Below are 21044 nucleotides of genomic sequence, written 5' to 3'. Positions count from 1 at the left end.
ATGCAATACATCATATTTAGATTACATACAGCAATCTGAGTAATATTCAATAAGTCATATTTAGATTACATACAGTAATCTGAGTAATATTCAAAAAATCATATTTAGATTACATACAGTAATCTGAGTAATATACAATACATCATATTTAGATTACATACACGCACAGTAATCTGAATAATATACAATACATCACATTTAGATTACATACAGTAATCTGAGTAATATGAAATGCATTACATTTAGATTGCATACAGTAATCTGAGTAATATGAAATACATTACATTTAGATTACATACAGCAATCTGAGTAATATGAAATACATCAGATTTTGGGAATTGGAGTTTTCCTAAAGTGCTGGTCCTTGCCCTGACCTTTTGACCTTTGAACTCACCTTGACCTCAAACTCAAAGTGCTGGTCCTTGCCTTGACCTCTGAGGACGTAGCGAGGGATGCTGATTCTGACCACGTCACTTCCTGTCCCCACAGGTCCACTTCCTGTCCCCAGAGGGACGGATGCTAGATGCTGCTACAGAGACCAGGACAGACAGACAGACATGCAGACAGACAGACAGATACAAGCTTACATTCAATTAATCACCATTAATTAATCCCAATAATCCTGTTTTTAAACTGATTGAGAATGATTTGTTAGTATTCAGTCTTTATTGTCCTGTATTGTATGTTTAATATAAATTAATCGATTGATTGATTGTATTTATTAAAGTTTGCAGAACGGGTTAATTTCACATGAAAGCACAACTCAACACAGACTGTTACTGAGGACGGCTCACTGATAGAGCATTACACTGGTTTACAACACGGTCCACCATGTTCAATTCATCACAATGTTTAGAGACGTACAAATATGCACTTCTATATAAAAACAGGAAATTATGTAAGGAGGTAAAAGGGGGAAATAAACATATACAGTAAGGGGGAAAGTGGGTGGGGGGATACAGATTTTACGGGGGCCAGTTTCGAATTGCAGCGTCCCTTTGAGAGCGGTTTTGAAGGAGACAAGGGATTCACATGTCTTTTTCTTTTAATATATTTTTTATCCCACGATTTTGTAACCCATTTTTCACTCCTGTGTCAATCATCTAATGTGATCCTGGGCTCTACACACCCTCCACCAACCTAGTCCCCATATATGGGGGACAAGGGGAGAGCAACGGACTTGAACTCATGCTTCCTTCATGCCTGAGTGTCCAAGTTTCTCCTTTACACCTGACAGGGGGAGTTTCCCTGGTTAGACGTAGCGCGTGGAAGGAACACGTTATTCCAACCAGTTCCTTTCCCCTCCATCAGGCGCCCCGGCTGGCCAGGGGGAGGCAGTTTAGAGACCAGAATTACTGCATGTTTTTGTGAGGGTACCTACCCTAGGGGACACGGGAGAACATGCAAACTCCACACAGAAAGGCCCTTTCGCCAACCCCGCCTTCGGGTATGGGCACTGATGACGCGGAGGAGGAAACACACCGCCAGCACCCACAGCGCCCCGAGCAGGAATTCACATGTCTTAAGGACTGTTGGTAGGGCGTTCCACATTTTGGTGGCATAGGAGCGAAACAAATTTAGTCCCTTGTTTGTGCCAAATAATTAATATAAATGGTTTTGGTTTGTTAGTATTGACTGACGATCATGGACACAATATGTTAATATAAAATACAATCTTTATTAATTTATACTTGTTACATCATTGTTTTATTACATTTTATTTTTGGTTCATTTCAACATGTTCAACTCATCAAACAGTACTAATCTTAACACAACATTCTTTAATTAAACATATTAATGTTCATCATACTTCTTTGGTAATTATGTCACATTTTGTTAGAATAATAAATCACATTCATCGATACAACATCCACATTAAATCAATAAAGTGCAATTGTGCTTTTAGAGAATCAGTGTTAATTTTGACAACTAATTCTGATTTAGTCTCAGTCTTTTGAATAACTCGCCATTTTGTTTTAGTCCTATTTTAGTCATGTGTAATCATTTAGTCTAGTCTAGACAAAATATGAAAAACCTTAGTATTTTAGTGAACAAAATTAACACTGTAGAGAATAAACATTAAAAAACCCTTTCCCTTCCATTCAGAACCAATGTGACAAATTACAGTATCAAACACACAAAACCCAGAAACAGAGAAATGAGGCAGAAAAAGAGAAATGAGGCAGAAACAGAGAAATGAGGCAGAAACAGAGAAATGAGGCAGAAACAGAGAAATTAAGCAGAAACAGAGAAATGAGGCAGAAACAGAGAAATTAAGCAGAAACAGAGAAATGAGGCAGAAACAGAGAAATGAGGCAGAAACAGAGAAATGAGAAATGACGATATCGGCAGACATGTTTCTATATGTTGAAGCCACTTACTAAGTATCATCCAATGATAAGACCAGGCAACAATAACGACCCACGTAAAAATACAGTCATGTTTGGATTCCATGGAGTTCACCCAGAAACCACTCATGAGTATTTCACATCCTAAATATATGACCCAGAAACCACCCATGAGTATTTCACATCCTAAATAAATGACCCAGAAACCACCCATGAGTATTTCACATCCTAAATACATGACCTAGAAGCAAACACAAGCAAAATCATTTGGAATAAATTTGTTAGAATATACATAGAACAAACTAGGGCTGGGGAACGTGTAGGACTTATCGGTTCGATTCCTTACTCTGTAACTGTAAAAACCCCAGCTCTGACAGTGTGATAAACAAACATAAGAAAAACGGTTCCACAAACGGTTCCAAATGCGATGGAAATGATTCCCGGTTGTTCAATCTGTCTGGAAAAGAACCGGCTCAGAGTCCCACCTCTAAAGAACTGGCTCAGAGTCCCACCTCTAAAGAACCGGCTCAGAGTCCCACCTCTAAAGAACCGGCTCAGAGTCCCACCCCTAAAGAACCGGCTCAGAGTCCCACCTCTAAAGAACCGGCTCAGAGTCCCACCCCTAAAGAACCGGCTCAGAGTCCCACCTCTAAAGAACCGGCTCGGTGTCCCACCCCTAAAGAACCGGCTCAGAGTCCCACCTCTAAAGAACCGGCTCGGTGTCCCACCCCTAAAGAACTGGCTCGGAGTCCCACCCCTAAAGAACCTGCTGCGAGTCCCACCTCTAAAGAACCGGCTCGGTGTCCCACCCCTAAAGAACCGGCTCAGAGTCCCACCTCTAAAGAACCGGCTCGGTGTCCCACCCCTAAAGAACTGGCTCGGAGTCCCACCCCTAAAGAACCGGCTGCGAGTCCCACCTCTAAAGAACCGGCTCGGTGTCCCACCCCTAAAGAACCGGCTGCGAGTCCCACCCCTAAAGAACCGGCTGCGAGTCCCACCCCTAAAGAACCGGCTCGGAGTCCCACCCCTAAAGAACCGGCTGCGAGTCCCACCCCTAAAGAACCGGCTCAGAGTCCCACCCCTAAAGAACCGGCTCGGAGTCCCACCCCTAAAGAACCGGCTCGGAGTCCCACCCCTAAAGAACCGGCTCAGAGTCCCACCCCTAACAGAAACCACACCAACTATACAAGGACATTACAGCGAGCAGAGAACCAAAAGAAGATGATGATGACGATTATGGTTAAGGTCATTCTGAGACAAAATGGGGGAAAACAATCAGTCCCTGGGCTCTCGGACCAGGAGCTGCACCAGCAGCACAGCGTCCTCCGTGCAGCCGAAGGTCAGCCTCCAGACGTCTCCTCCTCTGCGCTCCGACAGCGAGGAGGACACGTCGGAGGCAGAACTTCTCCTGGAGGGACGGTTTCCTCCTCCTCCCCCGAACACCATGTCCAGCAGGAAGCAGCGCTCGCTCTGTCGGACCAGCAGGCAGCGGAGGTCGGCGCGCCGCCGTAGCTCCACCCCCTGGAACTGCGGCTGGGCGGGGACCAGGCTGGAGCCGCGGGGAGCGGGGTGGAACACGCCCGTCTCCGACAGCAGAGCCACGTGGGTGTCGGTGAGGAGGAGCTGGCGCACGGCGCTGTGGTTCTCCTCCTCCTCCTCCTCCTCCTGGGCGCCGCCGGTGAGGTTACCCACATTCTCCACCGCCACGCTGGTGTAGAGCAGAGGACGCACGTTGGCCAGGGACGGCCTGCCCCCCCACGGCGCCCCCTGGAGGTCGTCCATGTTCCCGTGGACGATGTACAGCAGGTCGGCCAGGACCCTCCGGAACCGCGAGGTGAGCCGAGCGCCGCCCGGAAGCTCCAGGTCCGGGATGTCGGTGGTCCAGTCCAGAGACAGGCTCATCAGGTCCCCGTGGAGCAACGGGTGGCTCCCGGTCCCACTGGGACCTGTGTCCCGGTCAGGAGTCTTCACTGAGTCCTGGTCTGGAACCAGGGTCTTCACCAACTCCCGGTGAGGAGTCTTCACTAAGTCCCGTTCAGGAGTCTTCACTAAGTCCCGTTCAGGAGTCTTCACTAAGTCCCGGTCAGGAGTCTTCACTAAGTCCCGGTCAGGAGTCTTCACTAAGTCCTGGTCTGGATCCAGAGTCTTCACTAAGTCCCGGTCTGGATCCAGAGTCTTCACTAAGTCCCGGTCTGGATCCAGAGTCTTCACTAAGTCCCGGTCTGGATCCAGAGTATTCAGTAAGTCCCGGTCTGGATCCAGGGCCTTCAGTAAGGATCCACACAGTTCCTGGGTGAGCTCCTTGCTGTGGGTGAACACGGCCAGGATGTTGTGGTCGTTGCGTCCGATGAGGCGGACGTGCTGTCCCGCCAGGCTCACCTGGACTTCCTGGATGTTGGAGAGGCAGAAATGGTGGAAAACTAACAGGTTTTCCCTCCTTCTGACAGAGTCCGTCGCAGCACAGATCGCGTACAAGTCCTTCTCCAGCAGGACCAGACAGGCGGGCCGAGCCGCGGGCCGCTGGCAGTTCGCCACTCGGAGCCGGTAGATCCTCGCCGTCTGGTCGGACTGCATCTGAGGCAGCAGCGTCTGCAGCAGCCGGAGCAGCTCTGGGGGCGGGGCTGACAGCGCTCCGGGGAACGCCACCAGACGCTGAGTGAAGATGTGGGCGTCGCCGTGTCTGTACGATGACACGGAGCCCGCGGGCCAATCAGAGGACGAAGCGGAGCCCGCGGGCCAATCAGGGGCGTCGGCAGAGTCCCGGGACCGATCAGAGCTGTAGAGACGGTCCCGGGACAGATCGGAGCCGTAGAGACGGTCCCGGGACAGATCGGAGCCGTAGAGACGGTCCCGGGACAGATCGGAGCTGTAGAGACGGTCCCGGGACAGATCGGAGCTGAAGAGGCGGCCCCGGGACAGATCGGAGCTGAAGAGACGGTCCCGGGACAGATCGACCAGCTCCACTCTCTCCTCTTCCACGGTAGCGCCCGGCAGCGGTCGTAGCGTCGGTTGAGCTGTGACCGCGGGGAAATCTCTCGCCATCGACGTCAGGTACCGAGACAGGATAACCTTCATCTCGCCTACTCCTCCCACTTTCCGCATGACGTCGTCGCGGGTGTTTTCCAGACACATGCTGGCATCCTTGTACGCTTCGGACAGCTTCCCGGACATGTAACCCAGGACGTAGCTCTGGCTGCACTCCAGGTGTTTCCTGAGCACGCTGGTCACCGCGCTGACGCGCCGCTGCTCTTTCTGTTGACCCTGCGGTTCTTCCTCAGCGGTTCGTTCGAGATGTCGACCCTGTGGTGCTTCGGCTGAGGTTTGGTCGAGAGCGTGACCTTCGGCTGAGCTCTGAGACGGCGAGCTTGGACCGTCGGAGACATTCGGCCGTTTCGTGATCCCAGAGTCGCTTTGGCGTTTCTCGGCGGAGCGTTGACAGGAGACCTTCAACAGGAGCCTCTTCTCGTCGTCCGTGGAGAGGCACTCCGCGTCGTCACCGCGACCGGGGACCGCCGAACATCTTTCCCCGCCGGTGACGTTCACGTGGAGACGGGCGCGGTGCTTGGTGACAACGGAGGAGGAAGATGAAACGCACGAATCTCGGCGTCCAGGAGGAAGTCCTAGCTTCCACCGCCCGGCCGTCTCGCCGTCTCTGCAAATCGACGCTTCGTTGTCAAACGAGGCGTACAGCGTTGTTTCCGATTGGTCTAATGGTCCATGTATCTCCAGACCATCTGAACAGTGGTCTAATGGTCCATGTGTCTCCAGTAGATCATCTGAACAGTGGTCTAATGGTCCATGTGTCTCCAGATCATCTGAACAGTGGTCTAATGGTCCATGTGTCTCCAGTAGATCATCTGAACAGTGGTCTAATGGTCCATGTGTCTTAATTTGGTCCCTCTCGAGTTCCTCTGAAGCCGTCCTGTGGCGGTCATCATCATCGTAGTTGTTCGTCTCGGCGGTGGGCGACGCCCACAACGAGCCGGCCTCTCTCTGTGTGCACAAAGGAAGGGGGCGGAGCAACGCGTGACTACAGAGATGAAGAGGAGACGGTCCGTAGTGATCCACCCAATCAGAACCGTGCTGGTCCTTCCGTCACCAGGTGCAGGAAATCAATGATTGGTCGTTTTTAAATCAAGAACCGACACAAAGATTCAAAACATGCAAATTATTAGTGTCCCGACGATAAAACAGCAATCGCGCCATTTCCCAAACTTTTGGACATAAACGAGCAGGCATGCAGCGCTGAGAAACAATGTTTAGTGTTTGTTTAAAACATTAAACCCTAAATAGGTTCCTCAGGGCTCTGTGTTAATACATTTAAACCCTAGGTGTTCCTCAGGGCTCTGTGCTCCTTCCTTACGTCTACACTGAGGGCTGTGCCCTTCCCCTCATCCCTAAACCTCTTTGCATATTTCTACCAGTTTGAAACACATTTTTTTTAATTGTTGCAACTAGCCCATCTACATCGACACGTTGTGAGCTTGTATATCGGCTATTTAAACAATTCAAACGTATTATCTTTTATATAGAAAAAAATGCAAAACACTTTAGGAATAAGGGGAAAGACACCGGTGGAAATAGGGCCATGAATCTCTTCGCCGATGACAGCCGATCTACAAGCTCACAATGTGCTGCGCCGTGTGACACACTGTGAGCTTGTAGATCTACAAGCTCACAATGCGTCACAGCTTGTAGATCACATGTAGATCTTAATGTCTGTCTGTCTGTCTGTCTGTCTGTCTGGGGTACGAACAGCTGCAATACCACTGGGTGACCTAAAGTGGCGCTGTTGAACAGCCTTAATTAAAGGGCCATTCGTTCACACTGAGCACTAGAACTATAAGTGCAGCCAGCCAGCGGTGTCGTTGAGCAGCCTGCACTGCTCACTTCACACAGGTGTGATTTTAAAACTATGTATGTTTGATAGTTGCTCAGTGTGAGCAGGCCTTTGATTGACACTTCTAAATTACATCTCAGATGTGTTTAGGACACGAGGTTAGTAATGTACTGGTTATTATAGTCTTGTGTTTAGGACAAGAGGTTAGTAATGTACTGGTTATTATAGTCTTGCACATTCCTCCATTTATAATTAATTATATCTGTTTGAAATCGGCACACAAGTTGTTACGTTTGCGGGCATGATGTATGTGCATTCATGCATTTGCACACAAAAAGGCTGATTTCTCACATTCAAACTGGCAACCCTGAACGTTCCAAAGTGTGTGAGTTCAGACATAGATAAATCATATTATGAATAATCATATGACTAGTTTCCAGCGGGTTAATCTTCAGGGTCACAGTGGGGTAAAGTGGGCAGTCAGATTAATCTTAAGGGTTAAGTGGGGTAAAGTGGGCGGTCAGATTAATTTTAAGGGTTAAGTGGGGTAAAGTGGGCGGTCAGATTAATCTTAAGGGTTAAGTGGGGCAAAGTGGGCGGTCAGATTAATTTTAAGGGTTAAGTGGGGTAAAGTGGGCGGTCAGATTAATCTTAAGGGTTAAGTGGGGCAAAGTGGGCGGTCAGATTAATTTTAAGAGTTAAGTGCAAATCGGTGCAAAACAAACTCACCTCATATTTGAGTTTCCGTGAATTGGTGTGGCTCTGCAGGGCTTTGTCATCATCCTGAAATCAATCCAATGTGATGTGAATAGTGGCTTCCACATTACATAAAAAACAAACTGTATGCAGTAATTAGCAGTAATTAAGACATCAGTAAGACGAAGGTTTACCTCGTCTGTTAGCCTGACAGAGCTACAGTATAATAATAATAATACTAATAATAATACTAATAATAACTTACCTCGTCTGTTAGCCTGACAGAGCTGCAGTCGCTAACGTCCTCTTCCTCCTGAGATGAAGAGAATACATGAGTCACTTTTGCCCTCCAAGTCTATGGACTTTTAATGTTTGTTTAGAGCACTTTTAACAAACATTACCACGCACCGCTCACTCCACATGAGTGATTTTTATTTGTTTATTTGTTTTTTAATATATATTTATATATATTTTAAGCCTGTAACCAAACAATCCGGGCTTCTGGTGAATCATGAACAGAGAACATTACATTCTGTGTCATAACACATTTAATTATTTAATAAATAGCCTTTTCGTATATTTTAGTTTTATAATATGTTTTTGGGGCGGCGCCAGCCCCTCCACCGTCACATGGCAGCCAAGTCTATGGACTTTTAATGTCTGGTTAGAGCACATACATGTGTGATCTTTGACCTTTGACCGAGGTTGGCCTCAGAATATCCTCCACTAACAAGAACTGCACTAAAGTACTGCTTCCCAAACTGGGGACCGGGGACCCCTAGGGGTCCTTGAGGGAGTTCCAGGGGGTCCGGGGACCCCCAGGGGTCCTTGAGGGAGTTCCAGGGGGTCCCAAGCTAAATGATAGTTAGGAACCAAAATGGAACCAAATGGACCCGTTAGGGTTGTTCACCGTCAGAGTTGCATTAACTTTGACTTTGCAATATAAATTGGGGGTCCCAGATATAGAAATGCCATTAAATAGGAGACCGTAGCATAATTCAGGTCAAACCGGGTTCCCTTCAAATTAAAATGGTTGAAAATCACTGCTAGAGCCTCAACAATCTTCTCTTATGGGGGAGTCCTTGGGATATATGTTCAAATGGGGGTCCACAGGCTGATGAGTGTGATGGGGGTTCTTGACATGATAAGGTTTGGGAACCACTGCTATACGCTCTAGTTGATGTGCTCTCAGGGGGGGGGAGATTTGGCCAAATCCATCCCAGAATGCACTCTGTTCCTACCCGGAAGGAGGAGTGAAATCGCCTCATGCACTTTTGAGCAACTTAATGCAAGTGGATGGGAGGAGAAATCCACCTTAATGCAAGTGGATGGAGGAGAAATCCACCTTAATGCAAGTGGATGGGAGGAGAAATCCACCTTAATGCAAGTGGATGGAGGAGAAATCCACCTTAATGCAAGTGGATGGAGGAGAAATCCAACAATTCTCACCCTGATAAGACTCAGACGACAGAGACAGGGTGTAATTCTCACCCTGATGGACTCAGACGACAGACAGGGTGTAAACAGGGTGTAATTCTCACCCTGATGGACTCAAGAGGACAGACAGGGTGTAAACAGGGTGTGAACAGGGTGTAATAATTCTCACCCTGATGGACTCAGAGGACAGCGACAGCTCCATGTTGTCCTCATTCAGTAAGTTCAACCTCCTCAGCCTCCTCTGGACCTCTTCCTCAATGTACGCATTGATCCTGGAATATAAACATAAATATATCATCACATCATCTACTGTATATATACATATATGTTATAATCTATAAATAAAACCTCTACACTGTTAACACATCAGTACACACGTCAACAGGTTTATATGGACTAGGTTAGATGGTATCAACACGTTTATATGGACTCGTACCTGTCATCAACGTTATGGTCAATAAAAATAATGATAATAATAAGGGTATTAATAATAATAATAATAATAAAAACCTGTCATCTCCGTCATGTAAAGTCCTGCTCTGACCTTCGACCTCACTGAGGCTCTGACGGAGTTGACGAAGCTCATGCTCCACCCTGCACAAACGCACACACACACACACACATGCACGCAAGCATGCACAGTACAGTGTCAGAGCTACAAGAGGTCGTTAGCTCGTTAGACATTTTTATTTTTGTGTGCGTTTTCACATGTCAGCTAACAGCGCACCCTGGGCAAGACCTACGCTGAAAAGACTATCAGGGGAAGTTGCGGGATTTTAGCGGAAGTATTGCCCAAGGAAATGACGTTGATGCTTTACAAATCAGTTTACATTCTCCGCGAATGAAACAAGTGTTGTGATTGGTCGGGAAAATATCGTATCCAGGGGAAATACATCTGACGGATGTTCCGGAGGATACATCCGCCGATAGCTTCTCTGCCTTAGGTTGTGACCAGGCTTTTCTTTTTGCTGATAAGTAAGCCTGGGACCGAGGCTACTAACAGCGCCATCTTCAACAATCTTAACTCGCTGAAATCACGACAGATTTACAAATGGTTTGGTGTATATGGCCAGCAGCGCGGGGGCGAGTCGGCTAGCCTTTCTATGTGTCTATGGTGTTTGGGGTATTATGTATTACGTAATGTGGTCACCTGTCCTGCTCCATAGGGGGCGCTGCGGGCCCCCTGGGGCCCTCCAGGGACGACGGGGTCCTCATAGGGGCCGCTGCGGGCCCCCTGGGGGCCTCCTGGGTCCTCATAGGGGCCGCTGCGGGGCCCCTGGGGCCCTCCAGGAACGAGGTACCCCTCCTCAGAGCAGAGTGCCTCCTCTCCAGACGCTCCACAGCCTGCTCCATGGCGGCACGCTGCGCCTCCCCGCGCGACGCCAGGATCTCCTTCTCCTTGCTTCGAACCTTCTCCTCCTGACGCGCCACGTTGGCCGTGAACTGGTAGCTGTCCTGCAGCTGCTGCAGCGTCCTGCAGGGGGCGACGTCGTAAACAAACTCCATTTGAGTTAATTAACACTTTATCTGCCCGCGCCGGGTGGTGTTCAGAAGCAGTGTTGTTTTTGGACAGCAGAATTTGATTTTAGTTTTAGTCATTTAGTCACCTGGAATGTTTTAGTGCTTCGACTAAATATCATAAGATTTTAGTTGACTAAATCTACAGTTGATTTAGTCGACTAAAATGTCGTAATGACTGTTTTTACACTTGCTGAACATAGCCGATCTACAAGCCCACAACGCGTTGCGAGCGGAAGTTGAGAGCGGACCTCAAATTTGAGGTCCGGGGCTGACCCACATTACGCATCATGTCATGAACGTCCGACCACCTCCATGAAAGTGCTGCAGTTCCGCTTTTGGCCAGTAGGTAGCGGCAGCATCAACGCTGGATAAGCCTTCTGGGGGCTTGATTGCAATGTTTAATTTCCGTTTGTCTTTTAGGCTTTGTGATCGCAAATTGAAATTAAATATACAAAGAAATAACTGACACATTTACTTATTTTTACTTTCCAAAAAATGAAAGTAAAAATAAAATAGATCTACAAGCTTACAACACGTCACGTATCATGGACATTTTTCAACGTGGAAACCACCGACAATTATGCAAAGAATCGCTAATAATCGCTAATAATCTCAAATAATTGCGAACAGTAGATTATGCAACAATGGTGACAGGCCTTCCAACCTGCGGGAGGCACTGTGGAGCCGCAGCCTCTCCTCCGTCTCCTCCAGCTCCTTCTCCACGGCGTACAGCGTGGCGTCCAGAGTGTTGCCTGAAGGCACGTCGTCGCCACCTGTAGGAAGGTCGTCGCCACTGCGCCGTCGCTCCACAAGATCCACAGTTCTGTGGTGGAAACATTTACTCACATGTTTTACTAGTTAAACCACTTAGAACCGAAGACGATTCTATGAATGCCTTCTAAACCAGACTGCAGTGCTACAACTGCAGTGCTACAACTACAGCTACAGCTGCTACAGCTACAGCTGCTACCGCTACAACTGCTACTGCTGCTACTGCTACAGCTACTGCTACTGCTGCTACAGCTACAACTGCTACTGCTGCTAATGCTACAGCTGCTACTGCTGCTACAGCTGCTACTGCTACTACTACTGCTGCTGCTACCTTACTGCTGCTACGCTAATATGGCATCTTCCTCGGATTCAGGTTCTTGGAAACGCCCCCCAGCCACTGCGTTAGTTTTACTGAGGTTAGGTTTAGGTATAGTTTACTGAGGTTAGGTTTAGGTATAGTTTTACTGAGGTTAAGGTTAGGGTTAGGTTTAGGTGTAGGCTGTCAATCACAGCGACTGGCAAGTCATTTGGCTAGGGGGCGTTTCCAAGAACCCGAATCCGAGGAAGATACCATATTAGCTGCTGCTACAGCTACAGCTATTGCTATTGCTACTGCTGCTACAGCTACAGCTGCTACTGCTCTACTAACTTAAACACACTGTACGGTTACTGACCTGTGTGTGTCCTCCAGTGTCCTGTCGCTCAGCGAGGACGGCTGTCTGTCCTTCTGCGTCAGCCTGCGCTCTGCCTGTCTCACCTCCTCCTCGTTCTCCTGCTGCCCACGGGCGAGCAAGAGCAGTGCAGTGCGCTCCGACGCCACCTCCCTCTCCAGACGCCGCGCTGCCTGAGACAGCGCCTCCTCCTGGAGACACGAGGCGAGGCAGGGCGATTATTTGGGCTTGCACTAATCCATGTTTACCGTCTGGTTTAGCATAATGCTAAAATATTTATTAAAATACAAAATAAATCTGGTGTTTTTGGGGGTGAAAACAAGCCACATTCAACTGTCATATAATAATAAGAATAAACTACAGAATGGATTATCGCGGCCACACAGTTGTGGGGAGAACATGTGAGGGTAACTGGAGAGGGAGAACATGCAAACTCCACACAGAAAGGCCGTTTCGCCAACGCTGCCTCCGGTATGGGCGCCCAAAGCGTCCCCAGCGGGAATCGAACCCAGGACCTTCTAGCTGTGAGGAGACAGGCTCACATTGATGTGTTTTCCTCTGAATTGAGGCTCACATTGAGGTGTTTTAATCTGAATTGAGGCTCACATTGATGTGTTTTCCTCTGAATTGAGGCTCACATTGAGGTGTTTTAATCTGAATTGAGGCTCACATTGAGGTGTTTTAATCTGAATTGAGGCTCACATTGAGGTGTTTTAATCTGAATTGAGGCTCACATTGAGGTGTTTTAATCTGAATTGAGGCTCACATTAAGGTGTTTTAATCTGAATTGAGGCTCACATTGAGGTGTTTTAATCTGAATTGAGGTTCACATTGAGGTGTTTGAACAGAAGGTTGATGTTAGCGGTCCATTGACTAAATCGTCACCGACTAAATGAGTCGACCGTGACGGAGACAGACCTGCAGTACCAGCTCCTGCCTCTGGGTGCTGCTACAGTGAAGGAGACAGACCTGCAGTACCAGCTCCTGCCTCTGGGTGCTCTTGAAGAGAGTGTAGCGGGCCTGTGCATCGTGTTGTGGCGCCCCCTGGTGGTGATCCTCCTCCTGCTCCTTGGCACGGAGCAGCTGCTCCCGTATCTCCTGCAGCGCGCGGCGCTCCTGCTCCAGACACGTGGCCTCCTCGCGTGTCAGGAGCTCCTCGGCCACCAGGTGGCGCTCTCTCAGCGCCTCCTCCAGGCGGCCCACCAGACCCACCTGGAAGAGAAGAACTTAAAGGATAAGTTCACCCAAAATAATATATATATATATTACACCCCCCATGAAGCCTGGAATTCATGGAGAATCTTTTTTGTCACATTTGCATGTCACAATTAATTAATTTGTACTGCACTGTACTGTACTGTACTGTACTGTACTGTACTGGCACACCCGAAAGCATCATATATACAGTTAATATGTGCGTGTGTGTTTGTGTGTGCGTTAGGTTGCGCACAGCTGGTGAAAAACAACCATGCTGTTTTCGTGCTCATACCCACACACACACAACTCCGTAAGGCAGGGGTGGGCAACTTTGACGATGGAGAGGGCCACTATATTTCCACACTCACTCCCTAGGGCCATATATTACTGTCGTAGCAAAAATAGCCGATCTACAAGCTGCGACACGTTTTGAGCTTGTAGATCGGCTATTTTTGCTATATTCGAATTGGAATCCTGAAAATTTACATTTTTATGTAATTTCAAATGCCTTTAATTATATGTGTGTTGAGCATTGAGCTACTAATTTAGACTGAAGTAAGTAAAGCAGGTCATGTTTGCATGTTGTGGAATTGTAAAAAGCTGGAACCAATATTCAGTATTCTGATATTAACCTGAGGGCCACATTAAGTGAAGGTGGGGGCCGCATGTGGCCCCCGGGCCGCCAGTTGCCCACCCCTGCCGTAAGGGATAAAGTCTACCTGCTCCTTCTCCTGCTCATCCAGCCTCCTCCTCTCGGCCTCCAGGCGCTCCTCCTGCTCCTCGCTCTCCTTCCTCAGTCTCTGCAGCTCCTTGTAGATCTGCTCCTCCTCCTGGTGAGTAGATCTGTAGATCTGATCCTCCTCCTGGTGAGTAGATCTGTAGATCTGAGCCTCATCCTGGTGACTAGATCTGTAGATCTGATCCTCCTCCTGACGATGGAACAATCATTAGATCTCCTCATCCACCTGATTACAACAATCATCATAATAATAGTTACAGCCATCAGCCATCTAAAAAAGTAGTTTTCTATTGGATTCTGGCAACACCACCGGGTTTAGCCTCCAGATGGCGCCATGCAATGGGTTAAACACTGCCTTGACGTGATTTCAAAAGAAAAGCCTGGGCACTGAGGCTACATCAAAATAAAAGCCTGGTATACCGAGGCTACGTCAAAATAAAAGCATGGGTACCGAGGCTACGTCAAAATAAAAGCATGGGTACCAAGGCTAAGTCACAATAAAAGTATGGTATACCGAAGCTACGTCAAAATAAAAGCATGGCTACAGAGGCTAAGTCACAATAAAAGCTTGGGTACCGATGCTAAGCCACAATAAAAGTCTGGTATACAGAGGCTACATCACAATAAAAGCCTGGGTACCGATGCTACATCACAATAAAAGCCTGGGTACCGATGCTACATCACAATAAAAGCCTGGGTACCGATGCTACATCACAATAAAAGCCTGGGTACCGATGCTACATCACAATAAAAGCCTGAGTACCGATGCTACATCAGAATAAAAGCCTGGGTACCGATGCTACATCAGAATAAAAGCCTGGGTACCGATGCTACATCAGAATAAAAGCCTGGGTACCGATGCTACATCACAATAAAAGCCTGGGTACCGATGCTACATCACAATAAAAGCATGGTACCAATAATACATCACAATAAAATCCTGGGTAGCGAGGCTACATCACAATAAAAGCCTGGGTACTGATGCTACATCACAATAAAAGCCTGGGTACCGATGCTACATCACAATAAAAGCCTGGGTACCGATGCTACATCACAATAAAAGCATGGGTACCGATGCTACATCACAATAAAAGCATGGGTACCGATGCTGCATCAGAATAAAAGCCTGGGTACCGAGGCTAAGCCACAATAAAAGCCTGGGTACCGATGCTACATCACAATAAAAGGTACCACAATAAAAGGTACCGAGGCTAAGCCACAATAAAAGTCTGGTATACCGAGGCTACGTCAAAATGAAAGCATGGGTACCGAGGCTAAGTCAAAATAAAAGCCTGGGTACCGATGCTAAGCCACAATGAAAGTGTTGTATACAGAGGCTACATCACAATAAAAGCCTGGGTACCGATGCTACATCACAATAAAAGCCTGGGCACCGATGCTACATCAAAATAAAAGCCTAGGCACCGATGCTACATCAAAATAAAAGCCTGGGCACCGATGCTACATCAAAATAAAAGCCTAGGCACCGATGCTACATCAAAATAAAATCCTGGGTACCGATGCTACATCACAATAAAAGCCTAGGTATCGATGCTACATCACAATAAAAGCCTGGGCACCGATGCTAAGCGCTACCTTGTGGCGCTGCCTGCGGCGCTCCTGTACCTCCTGCTGTCGCTCCTGCTCGAAGCGCTCCTTCTGCGCCAGCAGGTCGCGCAGCCGCAGCTCCATGTCCTGGCTGCGCATGCGCAGGCTCTCCTCCTGACGCAGCACGCGCTGACGCACCTCCTCCGACTCGCGCCGCTGCACCTCCACCTCCCTCTGGAGGCGCTGTAGCTCCTCCTTCTCGCTCTGCTGCTTGAGCTCCATCTGTTTCACCATCCTCCTGTTGATTAGGGTTATTGACCAATGAGTGCAGGTTTATTAACCCATTTAGGCCTGACGTCATTTCTTTCTGAAATACCTCATGTTTCTATATCAGTGGTGCTCAATATTTCATGTCAAGGACCCCAAAAATTTGGGGTATTTTGGGGTAATTGGCCGCCGACCCACATCTGAAAATATGTTGTTCCAGGGACCCCCCCCCCCCCAGAAGCAAAGATTTTAGTTAAAAACGTTTGCTCTGAAAGGATATATATTAAAAGATTTGCACTACATTTTCACGATTTAAAAAAAATAGAAGACCTACTATAACTATATAGACAGTACTACTACATATTATACTAATACTAATAGTAATACTACTACATATAAACTGAGATCTGCTATTTTTCAATAGCTAGCCTAAATTATAACATAATCAGATTCTAAAAATGTCTTCTACATCCCGACAGCTTTCTGAAAAAGCTATGTTTCTATGTCAGTCGTTCGATTTTTCAAAAATAGCAGACCTACAAGCTCGTAGAGCGCCACTCGGTGGCGCGCTATGAGCTTGTAGATCTGCTATTTTTCAATAGCTAAATTATAACAATGTTTAAAACACTAAAAGGGGTTCCCGCCTAAAATGGGTTAATATTAGTGCCACTAATATTATTAAACACTATAGTTATTGTCACACTTTATTATTATTATTATTATTATTCCCGTTGTTGGTTACGTAACCATTCTATGTTTTACAATCGTTTATAGCGACATGAATTCCCTTGCAGGGGCAGAATAGAATATTATTTTATTATTAATATTATACCGTATAATTATTACGTTTGTGTGCCCAAGACGTCCACAGACGACCTGGGAAATTCCTGCTATGCCCAAGACGTCTGTGGATAATTAAAGAAAAACAAAAAAAATGCTTTTTATATCAAAACACATGAATGTATAAAGTGGTTGTACCTTTTCTGCTCCAGTTTATCCAGCTCTTCTCTCTGCTGTCTCTCAAACTCCAACCTGAGGTTCAAACACAGACCGCTCACAGTCAGCTCATTAATGCACGCACACACACGCACACATGTGCACACATACGCACACAACACACATGCGTGCATGCACACATGCACGCGCACGCACACACACACAGTCTAAGTAACATACTATACTAATAAGTGTTGTGGCACTGGACAGTGAGACAGGCACTGGACAGTGAGACACTGACTGGACAGTGAGACAGGCACTGGACAGTGAGACACTGACTGGACAGTGAGACAGGCACTGGACAGTGAGACAGGCACTGGACAGTGAGACAGGCACTGGACAGTGAGACAGGCACTGCAATGAGACAGGCACTGGACAGTGAGACAGGCACTGCACAGTGAGGCAGGCACTGCACACTGAGACAGGCACTGCAGTGAGACAGGCACTGCAGTGAGACAGGCACTGCAGTGAGACAGGCACTGGACAGTGAGACAGGCACTGTGCAGTGAGACAGGCACTGATTGACTAGTGGACAGACGGATGGGACATGTTGTGGGGGCGGGGCTACCTCAGGCAGGCGGGGCCTCTGTCAGAGAAGAGACTGTCAGAGAGACATGGAGACAGACAGGAAGAGTTAGCCCGCCAGAACCGTAGAAAACCGTGTTAAATCAAGAGTCTATAGCCTGCCAGACACGTTGCTACACGTTATCCAGGGGTTTATATTCTTTAATCCATGTTTTGATCCCATCGTATCGTTAGCCACCGTTCGTTAGCACAACAGTCCAAGTGGGACACCTAGTGGCTGCGGCTATTTTGAAGCATCCACTTGCATTCAATGCTCCGCGTTCAAAGGCCTCCATCTCCAAATCGGCGCAATGAATGTCGTTTCTGGTGAAAACAACGGCCGACAGCAGGCGCTGTGATGCTCGCGGTCGGGTTTTTCCACCACCGAGCGAGAGAACAACAACCGGTCAAGACACCACACACAGCATGGTGTCATTGTAACATCCGGTTACGGATATCTGGCTCTTCAAAATAAGTGTTACGCACGATAAAACCTTGGCAATGATAAAACCTTGGCAATGATAAAACCTTGGCAATGATAAAACCTTGGCAATGATAAAACCTTGGCAGTGATAAAACCATGGCAGTGATAAAACCATGGCAGTGATAAAACCTTGGCAGTGATAAAACCATGGCAGAGATAAAACCTTGGCAGTGATAAAACCTTGGCAGTGATAAAACCATGGCAGTGATAAAACCTTGGCAGTGATAAAACCATGGCAGTGATAACACCTTGGCAATGATAAAACCTTAGCAGTGATAAAACCATGGCAGTGATAAAACCTTGGCAGTGCACGATTTTTAATGGTGGCAGCAAGATGGTTTTAACAGGTTTCACAATAAAGGCGCAACCTTGGCAGTGATAAAACCATGGCAGTGATAAAACCATGGCAGTGATAAAACCTTGGCAGTGATAAAACCATGGCAGTGATAAAACCTTGGCAGTGATAAAACCTTGGCAGTGATAAAACCATGGCAGTGATAAAACCTTGGCAGTGATAAAACCATGGCAGTGATAACACCTTGGCAATGATAAAACCTTAGCAGTGATAAAACCATGGCAGTGATAAAACCTTGGCAGTGCACGATTTTTAATGGTGGCAGCAAGATGGTTTTAACAGGTTTCACAATAAAGGCGCTGGAGTGCCAAACAGATGAGGCAGATTTTACTCTGAAAATACGCGCCTTCCAATATAGCCGATCTACAAGCTCACAGCTTGTACATCGGCTATTTTCAGCAAGTGTAAAACCAGCCATTGCGACGGCATCAAGGCCCGTCAAAATACATTTTAGTCGACTAAATCAACTGTAGATTCAGTGGACTAAAACCTTATGACATTTAGTCGACTAAAACTAGACTAAACACTAAAACATTCCAGGTGACTAAAATGTGACTAAAACTAAATGAAAACGTTTCAAGAGTAAAAGACTAAAAAAACAACAGGATTCAGACTCAGATCCATCTGCTCAGAGGATAGTGATTATTATTTAAGTTAAGTTTTGCCATAACCATTTATTTTCCCATAAATCAGGTAGCTTTAAGGTACGGCCATGACAGCAATGGTAGGAAATATATAATATTTGGATATTTGGATATTCGGTATTCGGTTTCCTATTTTCGATATACGGTTTCGGCCAAGAATTTCCATTTTGGTGCATCCCTAAATGTAAAAGACAGACTTATAGCTCGTTACGTAGACAGCCCTTGCATGTTATGTAGTCATAGCACTTTATAGTAAGCATGTATATTGTATAATATAGTATAGTTAGTATGTATAGTTGACATAGATACTCCACTGTTATGTTCTTAGTTTATACATGATTCATGATAACCACTTTTGATATATGTGATGTATGCCATGCTTTTTATTTTTCCTTAAATGTATGCCATGCTTTTGTTTTTGCTTAAATGTAAGTCGCTCTGGATCAAGAGCGTCTGCTAAATGCCTAAATTGTAAATTGTTAATTGTAATGCTTTATTGTTTCGTCCGCTCACAGTTAACAGTTGTTTTGTATCGAGTTGTGCTCGAAATGTACTGTAATCCTGCAAACTGTTAATAAATCAAACAAACAATCTTCATCCTACATATTTTGTTTACATTCTAGACTTGCAAGTAGCGCTCGTTGACCGCGTTTGTTTGGTTGCACATGCACCCGCACACACACGCACACACGCACACACCCACACACGCACACACACTGGGTGAACTCACCCAGGGTTGTAGAGCATGACGGTGGAGAGGTTCTCACAGGACTGGGACAGGTCAGACATGGACAGGCTGAAGGTGGACAACAGACCGCTCTGGAGAACAACATCAATAATAAGGACAGGTCAGACATGGACAGGCTGAAGGTGGACAACAGACCGCTCTGGAGAACAAGATCAATAACAATAATCACAATACATCCATCCATCCATCTTCAACCGCTTATCCATAGTCAGGTCGCGGGGGCAACAGCTCCACCAGAGAGCTCCAGACTTCCATCTCCAGAGAAACATTAGTGACTTCCTCCTGGGGGATCCCGAGACGTTCCAAGGCCAGTGAGTCGATGTGTTTCCTCTCCATCTGCGCCTTGGTCTGCCCCGGGGTCTCCTCCCAGTGGGACGTGCGTCGAGGACCTCTCTAGGGAGACGCCCGAGAGGCATCCTAACCAGATGCCCCGAACCACCTAAGCTGGCTCCTTTCCAGGATACAATACAAGCTCTACAAAATATGTGACGTGAATAAATGTGACCAAATTTGACTGAGGTTGACTGGATATTTTTTTTATTCTCGTTTTTTCATGCCATATGAAAGCAGGGAATCATAGCTTCAAATTGACATATTGGTTGCTCAGTTGAGCAGATATGGCTTAGACTTAGAGAGTAATGTCTCAGCGAGTTGAGAAAACAGGCTTGATAGGTTCACTTATGTGGACTCTAATATATTTCATATGTACATGTCGATTTCAGCTCTGACACTTATTTCAGACATGCTCTAGTATGTGAAGAGTCTGCCTGTGATATTAACTCATTAAATAGTAATGGTGAAAAGCTGGAATTTGCGCGATGGCAGCTCTCAGTCAAATCTGGTCACAAATAATTGCATTTGTGATAAATATAGTTGCAAGCAGGGGCCATTGAACTGTCATAAGGGTCTATAGAAGTAGTACCTTGCGTTTCTCCCTCAGTCTGGCTGCCTCTTTAGGATGGTTGAAACGAAACATGTTGGTACGACCCAACAGGATGACGGCTCCTGAATTAGAGAAACACATAAACACATTGGTAGGACCCAACAGGATGACTACATTATATAAACATGTTGGTCCCCACCCCTCTCAAATTGTTTATATTGTGCGCATTGGGAGCAAACAAGTTTGCTCCTTGTTATGAGCAAACTAGTCCATTCCATTAATTATTTCGCTCCGTCTTTTAGCACATAAGCGAACACAACAAAAGCTGATTCTGA

At 46.7% G+C, this 21044-nt stretch overlaps 1 protein-coding gene across 1 annotated transcript in view; it reads right to left on the bottom strand.

Moving 5' to 3' along the window:
• The window catches only part of kif16ba (kinesin family member 16Ba), a 38666-nt gene that overhangs the window by 3383 nt on the left and 14239 nt on the right, over positions 1 to 21044 (bottom strand). The window contains exons 16-29 of the mRNA XM_083764224.1: positions 20749 to 20831; positions 19809 to 19897; positions 17014 to 17067; positions 15817 to 16066; positions 14201 to 14410; positions 13254 to 13496; positions 12288 to 12475; positions 11507 to 11665; positions 10472 to 10795; positions 9832 to 9915; positions 9491 to 9593; positions 8150 to 8197; positions 7918 to 7971; positions 395 to 529 (exon numbers count right to left, since the gene is read on the bottom strand). Of these exons, the coding sequence (XP_083620350.1) occupies positions 395 to 529; positions 7918 to 7971; positions 8150 to 8197; positions 9491 to 9593; positions 9832 to 9915; positions 10472 to 10795; positions 11507 to 11665; positions 12288 to 12475; positions 13254 to 13496; positions 14201 to 14410; positions 15817 to 16066; positions 17014 to 17067; positions 19809 to 19897; positions 20749 to 20831 (2024 nt within the window). The remainder of the gene's footprint in view (positions 1 to 394; positions 530 to 7917; positions 7972 to 8149; positions 8198 to 9490; positions 9594 to 9831; positions 9916 to 10471; positions 10796 to 11506; positions 11666 to 12287; positions 12476 to 13253; positions 13497 to 14200; positions 14411 to 15816; positions 16067 to 17013; positions 17068 to 19808; positions 19898 to 20748; positions 20832 to 21044) is intronic.

This window comes from Protomyctophum parallelum (genome assembly GCF_964188405.1).
Source record: "Protomyctophum parallelum genome assembly, chromosome: 5".
Lineage (NCBI taxonomy): Eukaryota > Metazoa > Chordata > Actinopteri > Myctophiformes > Myctophidae > Protomyctophum > Protomyctophum parallelum.
Note: the sequence above shows the minus strand (reverse complement) of the source record. Positions and strands in the feature narration are given on the sequence as shown.